Consider the following 14,890-nt stretch of genomic DNA (forward strand, 5'->3'; position numbering starts at 1 on the left):
GAAGCTAGAAGTAACGTTAAGAAAGAAATAGTGGCAGCTAAGAAAGAATTTACTGAAACCACTAAAAAATGCATTGAAGCACAAAAATTAGGAACTCGTGACTTCTGGAAAATCTACAACAGTGTAGAAAATAATGGGCAATCAGCAATTCCCCCACTAACCATCACTAATCACAAGGTTGTTTGCTCAGCAACCGACAAGGCTAATATGCTTACCAGCCGGTTTGCCTCAAACTCCACACTGGACCCTTCCAACCACCCCCTGCCTGACTTTCCTTTGCGGACAGATGCCACGCTAGACGATCTACAAATCACCCCTGCTCAGGTACATGCTATCATAAAAAACCTTGACACTTCAAAAGCATGTGGACCTGATCTCATCCCAGCTGTGCTATTAAAAAAGTGCTTAGCCAAAGTAGCTCCAGTTCTCTCCAAACTCTACAACAAATGCCTTAATGAATCATGCTTCCCAGGCTGTTGGAAAACTGCTTCTGTGGTACCAGTATTCAAGAATTCTGGCGAAAGAACTGACCCATCAAATTATCGCCCCATTAGCCTCCTCCCACTTTTCGCCAAAATATTTAAGACCATAATTAACCATGCTCTAGTCCAGCACCTTACAGATGCTAAACTTCTGACTGACAAACAATATGGATTTAGACAAGCCCGTTCCACAGCAGACATACTCACTGTAATCTCTGAACGTATATACCATTCACTGGACAAAGTGGGGGAGGACAGAGTGGTAGCTCTTGATATTTTTGACAGGGTATGGCATGAGGGTCTCCTCAGGAAAATTAAATCATACGGTATCACTGGTAGAATACTTAACATAATTAAATCCTTCTTAGATAAGAGAAAAATCCAGGTTGTCCTCGACGGTTGTACATCTAAACAATATGATATAAATGCGAGAGTGCTTCAGGGGTCTATCCTTGGACCTCTATTGTTCCTAATATTTATTAATGACCTCGACAAAACTGCCTCTGAGATGGGTATATATGCTGATGACACCACACTCTATAACAGGCATTGCAGGAAAACAAATGAACACATAACTAAAGAAATGGCAAAAACACTAGAGGATGACCTCCAATCTGTAGTGGAATGGGGACAAAAATGGATGGTCACATTCAATGCTGCCAAGACTAAACTGGTTTCCTTCAATAATTACAAGAAACCTTCTCTGCCACCAATAGTAATGGCCAGTGATTCCCTGTCTGAGAATACATCTTTCAAACTGCTTGGCGTAATGTTCACAGGAAACATGAGTTGGAGCAATTATATTGAAAACATTGCAAGGCGGCTGCGAAGAAGGTAGGCGTTCTCTACCGTGCTAGAAAACTACTGACAGCTGAAAGTATCCTGTACCCCTATAAGGCCACCATGCGCCCATGTATGTAGTATTGCTGTCACATTTGGGCTGGTGCATCTGCTGCTAGTTTCTCGCTCCTAGACAAGGTTCAAAAGAGAGTCGCCAATCTGATAGGCCCTGAACTGGCATCTAAGCTTCAGCCTCTGTCCCATCGACGAAACGTTGCATACCTCTGCCTGTTCTACAAGTATTTTAATGTGAATGCTCTGATGAACTGCAGACACTTGTGCCCCCACGACGTAGACACCCTCGACAAACCCGATAGGCAGCTAAATCCCACCCCCACACAGTAGAGATTCCTAGGTGTAGAAGATCTTTCTACTCCAGTAGTTTCTTCCCCAGAACTGCTAGACTCTGGAATTCTATTCCAGGTCCCTGCTTCCCCAACTGTACTGGCATGCAAAAGTTCAAGTGTAACGTGAACTGACATCTTGCTGCCCAAATCCCAACATAGTGCCCCACTGCCCCAGTAGCTGATGCCCCTGATAGTAGCCCCCTACACCACAGTGGCAATGTGCCTTGTTTGGGGTGAAAATGTAATTAAAAAAAAAATTTAAAAAAAAAAAAAATTGTGAAAGAAATTATTGTGTTTTTAGCAAAATGTGCAGTTATTTATCGATTAAAAATTTTTATTTTTTTTTATTTTGGTATCAATTCTTCAAAGAATTTCCTATATAATAGTATATTAGCAATATTGGGCTCACTAAAAGAAAATTATGAATTTATTTTTCAAAGATTTAAAAGTAGTGTTTTTTTGTAAAAATAATGAAAATATAATTTTTTTTTAGCTAATCTAAAAGATTAATTAACATATTGAACGAATTTCACACTTCAAAACGCAATATATGAAAAATTAAATACATTCAAAATTCAAATTTTTAACCTTGAAATCTGATATGTGCACAGTTTTTTTTTTAATCTACAATTCTCACCCCACCCACAAAACAATATATTTTGTTTAGTTTCGGCTGATTATTTGAAGCATATTTGTAACCACAAATTAAAAGTGGGGTTATAGGCAAAAGAAAAAATATATAAATATCGACTATGCAAAAAAGTACACCATTATAAAGTTCATTCTTCACTTAATAATCGGTGAAAATTTCGTATGGATTGGATAATTACTTGATGTTTGGTAGATTTTTAAAGAGAGACTCTGTCACGAATTACTCACTGCTTCCGTTTTGGCCGTGCCCATTTTAAACCAACGCATTTCAGGTGAAAATTATGTACTTATGTGTCATAGAGAAATTGGTAATCATTAGGGCTACGACAACAGCATCTTCTTTTCATTGTTTTGACTCTCGAGTGTGTATCCCTTGATATCTTATATGCTTTTATATAGAGTGATGTGATTCTCGGTTTATTAACCGTGTCTAATTGTGTCGGATATATACTAGAGAGTTAAAACAATGGAAAGAATATGCTGTTTTGCTGTTGTAGTCCTAGTAATCACGGAAAAAAAATCTGTTCGTCTAAGGGACGTAACTCTACTTTTACTAAGAACATTCGAGTAAATGTAAGAAAAAATATTTAAAAAAATTCTTTTTAAAACAAAAAATGTCGTTTTTACAACTACATTATTTAATTTAACAAAAAATGAAAAGAAGTAAATATAATGCATAATTTTATTTTTATTTTTTTTCTTACATTTACTCGAATGTTCTTAGTTGAAGTAGAGTTACGTCCCTTAGACAAACAGATCTTTCTTGATGATTGCGGCAAAGTTATTGTAAATTTAAAAAGTTATGAAAAATAATTCAGTAGACGTGTATATGTTTATATGTTTGTTATATGAAAAATCGTCCACAATTATGTTCTGAAATGCGTTGTTTTAAAAATGGCAGGCCTTTAATTTTGTCAATTGAAAAAGAAGAGTTATTTCCCTTGTTTGTCGCATTGATTTGGTTCCACATTAAAAAATACAATAAAACTATAATTCGATAAATTCTATTTTTACTTGTAATTATTTTTCTACTAGATCATTTGTCATAATTTCACAATGTTAAGTGTTGAGACATTATGTTGAACAAAGATGGCGGTAGTAAATCAAATCGGCGAAGCATCAATGCAGTCCCAATTCCGTTGGTTCAAGACAGAGGTTGACAGTGAACAGAATTGAATCCAAAATTCGATATTTTTATAATAAAGATCAGATTGGTTGATTGTCCTAACCATAAGTTATAAGTAAGATCGTCGAAACCATTGGAGTCATACCCTCATTACCCAATAGAAGCAAGCATCTGTCTTGTCATTCACTTTGGATATAAAAATGCTTGCAATTTTTTGTATGTTTATTATTAATCTTTTTTTTCATATTCATCTTTTTTATTTTCTTTCAGGATTCAGAAGAAGAGGATAATATAGTACCTAAAAGGAAACCAAAATTTTCTGTAAGTATTTCATTCCGATCGTTTAATAAAAGTGACAATGTCATTTTTCAATTGAGTGCCAAAAACATATTTTCAAATAACGTTACTTATCATCTTTGCTATGAATTGTACGACTTCTAACTATGCTGTAAATAAATTTACTTTGGTTGTAATTATAATATCAGTTTATTTCATATACTCATTTCTTGCTTGAGAGGAGCATGCAACTATAATCTTTTTATTCCTCTACTTAACAAAAATGGGCACTATTCACCCGCTACTTAGATTTTTAACGTGCTCCATCCTCAACAAAGTGCAGATGTTGCAGCACAGAATTAGGGAGTGTGAGCCACCTGACATCTAACTGTAAGGTTCTGCTGGGGGTGGGGGGATACTATACAATGCAACACAATGGAGTATGTAAATATCTCCATTGGACCAACTGTAAAAAGTTGAATGTCAAATGTAGCAGTAAGTCCTGGGAGCATATATCAGAAAGAACAGTTGGAAATATGTCATATATAGTCCACTATGACTATGCAATTCCTTCAGTGGCATTCCTAAAAAAAGGGAGCTATTAAAACTGACACAGTTATATGAGATAACCAGAAAAAAGTAACCCTAGTAGAAGCTAGTGTCCCCAGTGGTGCCCGTTTTAAACAGAGCTGAGAAGGAAAAATAGATGAAAAGAAACTGGAATGTTAGGAAAATCTCCATCCTTCTAGTAATTATAGGAGCAACCTATAAATAATTGCAAAACTATCTAGCAAATATACTTGATGAACCAAGTGCAAGAGAGATACAGACAATTAAAGGACGATTAGAGAATCTTAAAAAGACTACTCAATTGAAATGTATAATATAGTGGGTGAATGTTGGTATCTCATAGGGTTTCTCATCTCTAGCTAGAACAAAATTATAAGAAAATATACATAAATTATTTAACATGAAAAAAATGTATCAATTAATATTTGAGGACGTGGGGAACGGTTTGCAATACCTCTTCGCTTTGTAAAATTAATACACGTATGAATTCTAAAACTACTGAATAGAACTACTTTAGAATTTCATACTGAACTCTTTATAAAGTCTGAAATTATGTATTTGTTTTGAATTAAAAAGATTCACATGAAGAAAGTTTGTTTAAATTGAAAGTTTGTATTGGTTTAATTTGAGTTGTAAAACAGAGCATCCTATGCATATAAATCAGTCCAGGTAAGCATTTTTGAATTTTTTTTTTCTATTCAAAGAAATATCTAGTCATAAATATACACTCTTTCTCATCTCCGTAAACCTTAAATCAAAGATTGAATAACAATTTGAATTTTGATAGAGATCTTTGTCAACCACTTTTCTTTTTTTGGGGTTTCATGGTTAGTGTTTCATTTTTAGGTAGCAAGATCACACTGCACAACTGAACACAGTTTTTATTTATATTTGGAGTCACTTGTTTCCATATCTTTCTTTGTCTTTAAAACTTAGGTGCATTGCTAAATCTAGACCTTTCAGTTGCAGAAATAAGTGGAGTGTTAGATGTGCACTGCTAATCAATTATGCTACTAATGGTTGGCCGAGTCCCCTGGAATTCATCTAATATCCAGAGAGGAACAGTATATAATCATACATAATCACATTGACACACTGGTTCCTGTCAGATCACCAAAGTTAAGCAACGTTGAACCTGGTCATTACTAAAATGGGTGATCAATTTGGGAATTCCAGGCGCTGTATGTAGGAGCATGTCGACACCTCCCTGCAATAGTTGCAAAAACCTATCATCAGCATCTCACTTAATGGGGATATACATGCGACTGGGGACCTCATGTAAATTTCATACTCCCATGGAACTTCCTCCTTCAGATGAAGCAGGTTAAACCCAAATAGGGTTAGTGCCGTTTCACACACACACACACATGTATCAATGTACTACTGATTATGAAAATCTTTCAAAATTTCCGCAAAAATTTTTTTGATTTTGTAGAATTTGGTAAGATAAAATTATTATTTAAAATAAGACATTGTTAATGTTCTTTAATAACAGTGTGGAGTGTGTGGCGTTATCGGGTTCGAGGTGGCAGCGTAAAGAGTCCTATTTTCCTTTCTGTCTTCTTCCCAACTGACAACAAACTCATGTGAATGAGATAATTTGGCAACAGGAAAAAAACTTTTTATGCTGCCACTTTGAACCCTGATAGCATTTTGCATTTATCTTATTTTCGTATTATTTTCTTTGTGTCAGACAGGTTGCATGTTTGAGTACCAGTGCTTCCCTGCAACCATGGGTGCTTATTGTTGTGTCTCTCCATATATTTCTGTTTTTTGCTGTAAATATTCTGAGTAAAAATCCTTGGCTTTGTCAAGACATATTTTTTAAAGGGGAAGTAACTGCTGCAGACTTATTGAATCTTCAATCTCCTCGTCCTCCTTCATTCTTTCATTGACTTTTTTCTATATGAAAAAGCCTCTTAAGAGATAATGTCCTAATTGTAAAGCTAAACAGCAGTAGATGACCATGGTGATGTGGATAATGATGCAGACTGACAACCTGGATGTGCCAAGTTCAAAAGTTGGTTCCACACCACCACTTTCACTTATGGATGTAGTCATCCTTTACATAGTCCCTCTAGTAAGCATCTGATTCTAAAAATAATCTGCAAAACAAATGTTAACAGCAGATGCAGGGAAGTAACGGTGTTCCAGTGGTTAACGGCCGTTGGCTGATGACCTGGTTCTGCCAAGTTTGAACCCAGTTCGTTTTACAAAAATACTTTCACTTAAGAACGTTGGCAATCTTCGCATGATCCCTTCTCTCGTAAGTACCCAATATCCTTCTAGAAAATTCTTAATAGAAAGATATCAGGGAAACAAATGCCAACAAATAATCAGTAATGATGCTCAACAAACAAACAGCAGAAGCAAGCCGGTTGTAGAATAAAATTTATGCTTACCAGTATAAAGGGTTCCAAATAGTTGATAGGAAAATCTTTGTTTAAATAAAGTAATGTTTATATAATAAATTATTGATATTTATTTGCTTCCCCACAAAAGCAAAGTGTGACACAAAATCGTTTTAATGTGGGGGGAAAACTAGCTTCCCAAAAGGGGCACTCTTGAAGTAGGTAAAATAAAAATTACTTTAGTATAGAAGGATTTCCCCTATATTGGCTAAGTACAAATTAACTTAAGTGTAGCATCAGAACATATACTACACTGAGATCTTAGCCCGAAAGCCAGATACCGTTGATTAGCACCCAATCAGAATGCAGAGAATGCAATATTCCAGCCTGCTTATAAACCAACTTTCTGGGCTTCTATCCCGGTTTATTTAGTTCTAGCTCCACTAATTAGATCACTAACTACTAAATTCAATACCAATTAAAAAAACAAAAATGTATCATGCTGATTCTTAAAAATTTAATTTTAAAGCTAAGTATTTGTTAATGTTTGGCAATTTTCTTTATATCATCTCAGACACTTTATTAAATAATCTGTCTGAGTTTTTAATAATAATGTAATTTTCTCATGTGTAATAATCATGAATTATTTATTTTCTTATTTTAAGGGGAGCAGTAACCTCCTTGATATATTGCCGGCCCCGATTCACATGTCGATAAAACAAACAAACAGGACTTTAATCCCTTACACATTGGGCAAGAAACCACCAGCAGTGAAGAAACCAAATGCTACAAAATCTCAAAAAGTTGACGCAAGCAAATCATCTGCTTCCAAAATTCTGACCGAGTACAATAACAGTGATGAAGATGAAGACATGACGAACAGCTCTAATTTCTTTTCGCTTGATACAACAGAGACGAAGACCCAACAATTACCATATTCAGTCCCTTCCATGCATACAATTAAAAGCAATTCTGATATCTATTCAGTTCCTCTACCTCCGTCAAACGTCATGGCTTCAACACCATTTGCTCAGGATCAGGACATCTGTGTAGGCGGAAATATTCAGGAAAACATGGAACTTCCCATGTATCCTCAGTATCAGCCTCAGGTACGTAACATTATTGCCTTTCATTTTTTGCTTGTTATGCAGATTGTTTAAAAATATTTGATTTCATTTGAAACGGACGTACTGTAGAAACGAGTTCAATCTAGGCTGCTGGTGCTACCAGATGCAACTGGCTGAAGATATCGGTTTCCTGACCTAAAATGCACCAAACATTGATGTTATTGTTTTTTTTACCCTTATCAAAACTTAATCATATTCTGCAAAGCTAAAAACAAAAACAATTTTCCTCTACAAAACAAGCAAACCAAACACCATTCATAAATATTCAAACATATAAAGAACTTGAATCATAAATTTTTTACAAAAATAGTCCAATTCAGCATTTAATAACTTATAGTACACTTATTGATCTGTGCTGAAATAATAACATTATTATTTGTAAAGACATTCTTAACATGAGGAAGGGAGGGTGTTTTGTACCTATTCTGTATTTTAACCTTACAATTTCATAAAAATAGATATCATAAAACTTTAAGTAAACTTCAAAATACTATTAAAAAAAATAGCGCGGATCAATAAGTGCTCTAGCACCAATAACTCAAAAAGGTTGATGAAATAACACAATGAAATCAATCCAATCTAACGAGATTAAACAAGCTTATTTTTTTATACAACATGTGTTGTATACTGGCTATATAACGAGCATATTTATGTGTGTTGTCTATAATGAATCTCTTTATCTTGTTGACATGTCGTCTATTGAATGTGCGTGACTGCTTTTTAATATGTGTAGAAATGTTTCTCTTGTTGATGTGTGTGTATATATTGGTTATTTGTTTGTGTGAATATACTGAACTGATTATAGACAGAAGGACAGATAAACATCTTGAATCGCAACCATTTTCATCTTTTCTGATGTGTTCCTGAAATGTAACCATGTCTCCCACAAAAAATTCAAACAACCAATTTGTTTCATATTTACATTTATTGTGGTTGCAAGTTGTTGGTTACAAGGTGGCACGTCGTTTTCTCTCCCAACTACATATATTCATTTTCCCAGTCCAGTGCTTCCATTACTGCCACCACTAGTCTCTACTACAAAACTCCCAGTTACAGACTGTTTAATGTTCTACTTTCTATGTGTAATCTAAAACTTTCTATGTGTAATCTAAAACTCACTTCCTTTTCTGATGTCACTTTTTATGTAGCATCAAAACACATTACCCGTTGTTTCCAAAGTGTATTTTGTTTATCCATTTTCTTTGTTCTAAATTCCTAAAACTGCTTGATACATTCTTAATGAAAATGTTACTATCAGAATGACATTTTATTTATCACGTTACCTTCCCTGAAACTCATTTGATGTAAATATTTTAACTTTAAATATTTATTTAATTTTCCTAACATTACTTCCAGCATCTTACTTTTTCAAATCATAATAATCGGCCATTATAATTATACTCAGCATAAGAATCAATGATTTTACTTTCAGGTGTTTTCCGGTAGCTAACAACACGAAAAAATAAGAAATTCAAAGTTATGCCGATGCTAATAATTTTATAAATTTTTCAATATAAATTTATGCAGTTTTCAATATAATTTTAAAAATCTTTCAATTTTATTTAAAAAAATTTTTCAATATACATATTTCAATATAATTTTACAAATTTTTTAATATAATTTTATAAATTTTTGAATATAATTTTATAAATTTTTCAATATAAATTTTATAAATTTTTCAATATAAATTTTATAAATTTTTCAATATAAATTTTATAAATTTTTCAATATAATTTTTCAAATTTTTAAATATAATTTTATAAATTTTTTAATATAATTTTATAAATTTTTCAGTATAATTTTATAAATTTTTTAATATAATTTTATAAATTTTTTAATATAATTTTATAAATTTTTTAATATAATTTTATAAATTTTTCAATATAAATTTTATAAATGTTTCAATATAAATTTAATAAATTTTTCAATATAAATTTAATAAATTTTTCAATATAAATTTTATAAAATATTCAAGATAATTTTATAAATTATTCAAGATAATTTTATAAATTATTCAAGATAATTTTATAAAGTATTCAGGATAATTTTATAACTTTGTCAATATAAATCTATAACTTTGTCAATATGCAAATCATTTGAGATATAGTATGTATGTATATATATATATATATATATATATATATATATGTATATGTATTTAAAATGACATAATAAAAGATAAAATAAAAGGTAATTGCAATTTCTCTTCCAATTTCCGGATTTTGTAGTCATGCCCAAATGCATTTTATTTTCTTTTAGTGGATTGATAGTTGCTATTTCTTCCGATGAGTTAAGGGCAAAATAGATTCGTTGATTGATATGATAATTAAATGAATTATTTTGTGCTACAAAACAGTCACTGTCAAGAATTGTAAATGTCAACGTAGTTAAAGGAATAAATTGTAAGGTGGTCAACATCATGAAATTTGGAATATAAACTTTTGTCATTTGTTTGTTATAAATTTATATATATCTATCTATACTCCTATAAATTGTTTTTTTTTGTGTATAGATATTCAGATTAAAACCCATTATTTCTATTTATTTAAAAAGAAACTACAACTTTCTTATATATGGATCGTGGAATTGCATTCATCTGCAAAAGATCTAGCTAATTGGAATATTCTTTTAAACATTTATTTTAATTAATTCCCTATTTGTTTTTTTGGTTTTCTAATGGAACAATCATCTTTAGTTAACTATTATGTGTAATTATATTCATGCAGATATTCTACATGATTTATACTTGCGTAATAAGGTTATAGTAAACATAAACCTCTTTCTATATATATATATATATATATATATATATATATATATATATATATATATATACATATATATATATATTTGTTTAAAAAGTTTTGCCTGTCAGCTTTTGGTCTCCTCCCCCCAATGTGAACAGAAAACAGTCAAATCTCCTAAAAATGTTAAATAGTATTCTAATCGGTAAATGTTAGTGTGTTACTTACAGAATAACGGTTAATTAAACTGCAGAACCACCTGTTAAGCCACACAATTCTATAATTGAACCCCCCCTCCCAAAAAAAAGAACGAAAAATATAAAAATGTTTGGTGCTTATGTTTTTATAAACCGCTTGTGAAAACTTTGTTTAAAATGCATTAAAAACTATGTAAGACAAAAAAAATATATATATCCCCCCCCCCCCAAAGTACTATAATGTATTTTTTTTTAAATTTAGTTTTAGACAACTTTTTTTTCAAATTTTAAATTTTAATGAAAAATAAATTTGAAAATTGTATGTTCTAAAAAAAAGTGTCTTTCCGACATTACCCCCCTCTCACATTCAACAGCCATCATTTATGTTGCTGCGTGCTCGCGCGTAGCGTAAATGGAAGCTGTAAAATGGCAGAAAATAGTCCCTGGGTTTAGGTTAAATACCATGCAAACAGTAAATTCGCGACAGGTTTGATTATTAGATTCGTTGTCAGCGACCTCGATTACCCCTAAAAAACCAAATTAGAGTGGTCGGTGTTCTGTTATAACGTATCACCATATTTACCGAAAAATGCTTTACTATTAAACATTTCTTTTATAAACAAACATTTCTGTCAATTTTTTGAATCAGAAAATGTATAAAAAAGTGGCCTAGAAAGAAAAAGAAAATGGCCGCTGACTTTAGCTTTATGAAAAGAACTGAAAGAAATCCTTTCTCTATGTATAAATTATAAAGATAAGTGTTCATAAAGTTTTGATCGTGATAATTTGAATTCAGTTGTCTTTCCCTTATTTACGGCTGATTAACTCACTATGTCTCAGTTAGTTATGAAATTTGAGTTTCTTAGTTTCAAGAAATGGACTTGATCAGTTTATATGATTTTTGGAATATGACATCTTTGTTCTGTGACGAGAATGAACATTGTAAAAATTCTTCTGTATTTTTTTTTTTTAAGTATAATTCTAAATAAGTATCAGGTGTTCTTATATGTTCTTCATTTATCTCTATATACAATTAAATAGATTCATTGTTTTCCCCTTTTCAAAATTACAGTATCAGCTACACAAACGCTGCACATAAATCAAAAATGGTCGCACTACATGCCCCTACTCGATGCATATTTTCCACTTATCATCATTTGATTTCTACATTATTTTCAAAGCGAGTAAGTATTTAAAACCAGTCATAGCGAATCGTGGTAGAAAGATGTTTTCTCCAGAATGTGCTGCTTCCATTGCGCACAGAAATAATTTTTTCCATTGTTTCCAACATAATAGATGTACTCAGACTAAAGCCGCTTTCAGGACTGCCAGCAACTACTGTAAAAAAGTAATAAAGAATACAAGAGAGCTGTATGCTCAGTCTGTCAAGTCCAAAGTAGCTGAGCAGTGGCTTGGTTCCCACCAGTTTTGGCAAATAGCAAACAGAATCTTGAACAGAAGCATGTGCTCTATCCTAACTATCATCAATGGATCTGATGTAATCTCGTCAGCATCAGACAAAGCCAAACTCTTTGCCAAGAACTTTGCAGCTAATTCTACCCTTTGCAACCAAGGCTGCCAACCCCCAATATTTCTTCCTGTATCAGAAAACATGCTATGTGAGATACAAATATCTGTACGTGATGTTGCCAAGCAAATCAAAAACCTTGATTCCAATAAAGCAACCGACCCTGACAGTATTCCAATTATAGTACTCAAAAATCTTCAACCAGAACTAGCGCCCATACTTACAAAACTGTTTAAATGTTGTCTTAAGGAGAATTGCTTCCCATCACCCTGGAAAATCTCATCAGTATGCCCTGTATTTAAGAATTCAGATGATCGCTCAAGTCCCTCTCAGTACAGACCAATAAGTCTCCTGTGCGTCATGAGTAAGTTGCTGGAATCTGTGTTAAATACAGAAGTAATCAACCATCTCACCAAAAATAACCTTCTTAGTGACATGCAATATGGGTTGTATTCTGCTAGATCTATAGCAGATGTGCTTACAGTTATATCTCCTAGGATTAGCGAATCTCTCGACGGAGGCTACCTTTCTAGGGCAATTGCTCTTGACATATCAAAGGCCTTTAATAAGGTATGGCATAAAGGTTTACTTCATAAGATCTCCAGCTATGGTATAGCTGGAAATGTCTTCTCAATTATTAAATCATTTCTCTCTAATAGGTTCATAAAAGTAGAGGTTGATGGACAGAAATCAGAAGCTAACAGTATTAATGCTGGAGTCCCCCAGGGGTCCATCTTGGGCCCAACTCTCTTCCTGATCTACATCAATGATCTTCCAAATCACATCCTTACATCATTCGTAGACATTTATGCTGATGACACTACTATCTAAGGTAGCTTATCTAAGACCGTAAACAACCAAGTTTTCTCCGATTCTCTTCTCTGATCTTGAGCATGTGGTACAATGGGGAAAGAGGTGGCTTGTTACTTTTAATGCATCTAAAACCAAGCTTTTATCTTTACATCATCAATGCTCTGATCTTCATCTGGCATCAATTGAAATGAATGGCTCTTGTCTTTGGGAGGCCTCATGTTTTGACAAGCTTCTGGGCTTGACCTTTACTCCTGATCTTAAATTGAACACGTACATCAAATCTGTTGGCAAGGCCGCTGGAAAAATGGTGGGATCTTTCTATCGACCCAGTAGATATCTCACTGCTGATACAATTCTCTATCTATATAAGAGCCAGGTACGTCCAAGGATGGAGTAATGAGGCGTCACCACTTATCAAGGCCGAGAGGCCACTCAAGGATAAGTGTTAAAGAATGTACAGTAGTCAAAAGGACAATATAGTAATCGATAGTAATGAAAGTTTGGTAAATTTGTTAACTTAAGTATAACGGCTCATCAGAAACTTGTTCACATTGGACTTGAAGACAACCATATTATAGACAGCTGGAAAGCAGGAAAACAGAAGACAATTCCACATGCATGCAGTTCTAAGAAAAAAGCTTTGATCATGGAATCTACGTTTAGGTTTAGACACAGATAAAGAGTGGGGGGAATTATTGATAGTGTTTTCAGCTAGACGAGGGTTTCTTGTGAAAGTTTGGCGAGGGGGGACCATAAATTGAAGCTCAGTCGAACACTTTCCATGAAAATAACGATAAAGCAGAGACAAACTCACAACATCTCTTCTGTGTGAAAGAGGTTGCAGCGAAGAGAAAAGGACATCTCCCACGAGGCCACGAAGTCTATTTTGAACTCTATCAAGGCAGGACAAGTCCTGTCTAGCAGCTCCTGTCCAGATGTGGCAACAGTATTCCATCCTTGGACGTACCTGGCTCTTATATAGATAGAGAATTGCATCAGCAGTGAGATATCTACTGGATCGATAGAAAGATCCGACCATTTTTCCAGTGGAGGTGCTAGAAAAGACTTATCCTGCCTTCATAGAGTTCAAAATAGACTTTGTAGCCTTTTTTTTTTTTTTTTTTTTTTTTACACAGTGATCACCACTTATCAAGGCCCGGAAGCCACTCAGGGATAAGGGTTATTGCAAGTACATTACGTTAGTGTGGAGATTTGATGAAGTGTTTACTTAAGGGGGCGGTTCATTAGGAATTTGTTAACGTTGGACTTGAACACATCCAAGTTGTAGTCCGGTGGGAAGCAGGCAGACGGAACAGAGTTCCGCAGGCGTGCAGTTCTAAGAAAGAAGCTTTGTTCATGGAATCCGCGTTTTGATTTAGGCACAGATATAGAGTGGGGGAATTTTTCACAGTGGATTCAGCTAGACGGGTGTTTTTCATGAAAGATTGGCGAGGGGGGGGGGACCAGAGATTGGAGTTCAAACAAGCACCTGCCATGGAAATAACGATAAAACAAATATAGGCTCTGTGGGAGAGAGGTTGCAGGGTAGAGAAAAGGGCATCCCTCACTAAGCCATGAAGTCTATTTTGTACTCTGTCAAGGCAGGATAGGCTGTTTTTAGCAGCTCCTGCCCAGATATGGCAACAGTATTCCATCCTTGGATGTACTTGGCTTTTTATAGATAGAGAATTGCATCAGTAGTGAGATATCTTCTGGAGCGGTAGAAGGATCCCACCATCTTTCCAGCAACCTTGGCAACAGACTTGATGTACGTGTTCCATTTCAGATCAGGAGTAAAGGTCAAACCCAAAAGCTTCTCTTCCCTGCAACCTCTTTCA

The 14,890-nt window shown here is 33.9% G+C and overlaps 1 protein-coding gene across 1 annotated transcript in view; it reads left to right on the top strand.

Moving 5' to 3' along the window:
- The window catches only part of LOC145267265 (proline-rich protein PRCC-like), a 133,052-nt gene that overhangs the window by 20,616 nt on the left and 97,546 nt on the right, over positions 1-14,890 (top strand). The window contains exons 3-4 of the mRNA XM_080123289.1: positions 3,717-3,767; positions 7,309-7,752. Coding sequence (XP_079979415.1) covers positions 3,717-3,767; positions 7,309-7,752 — 495 coding nt within the window. The remainder of the gene's footprint in view (positions 1-3,716; positions 3,768-7,308; positions 7,753-14,890) is intronic.

This window comes from Euprymna scolopes, chromosome 4 (assembly GCF_053919585.1).
Source record: "Euprymna scolopes isolate OS-2025 chromosome 4, ASM5391958v1, whole genome shotgun sequence".
NCBI lineage: Eukaryota > Metazoa > Mollusca > Cephalopoda > Sepiida > Sepiolidae > Euprymna > Euprymna scolopes.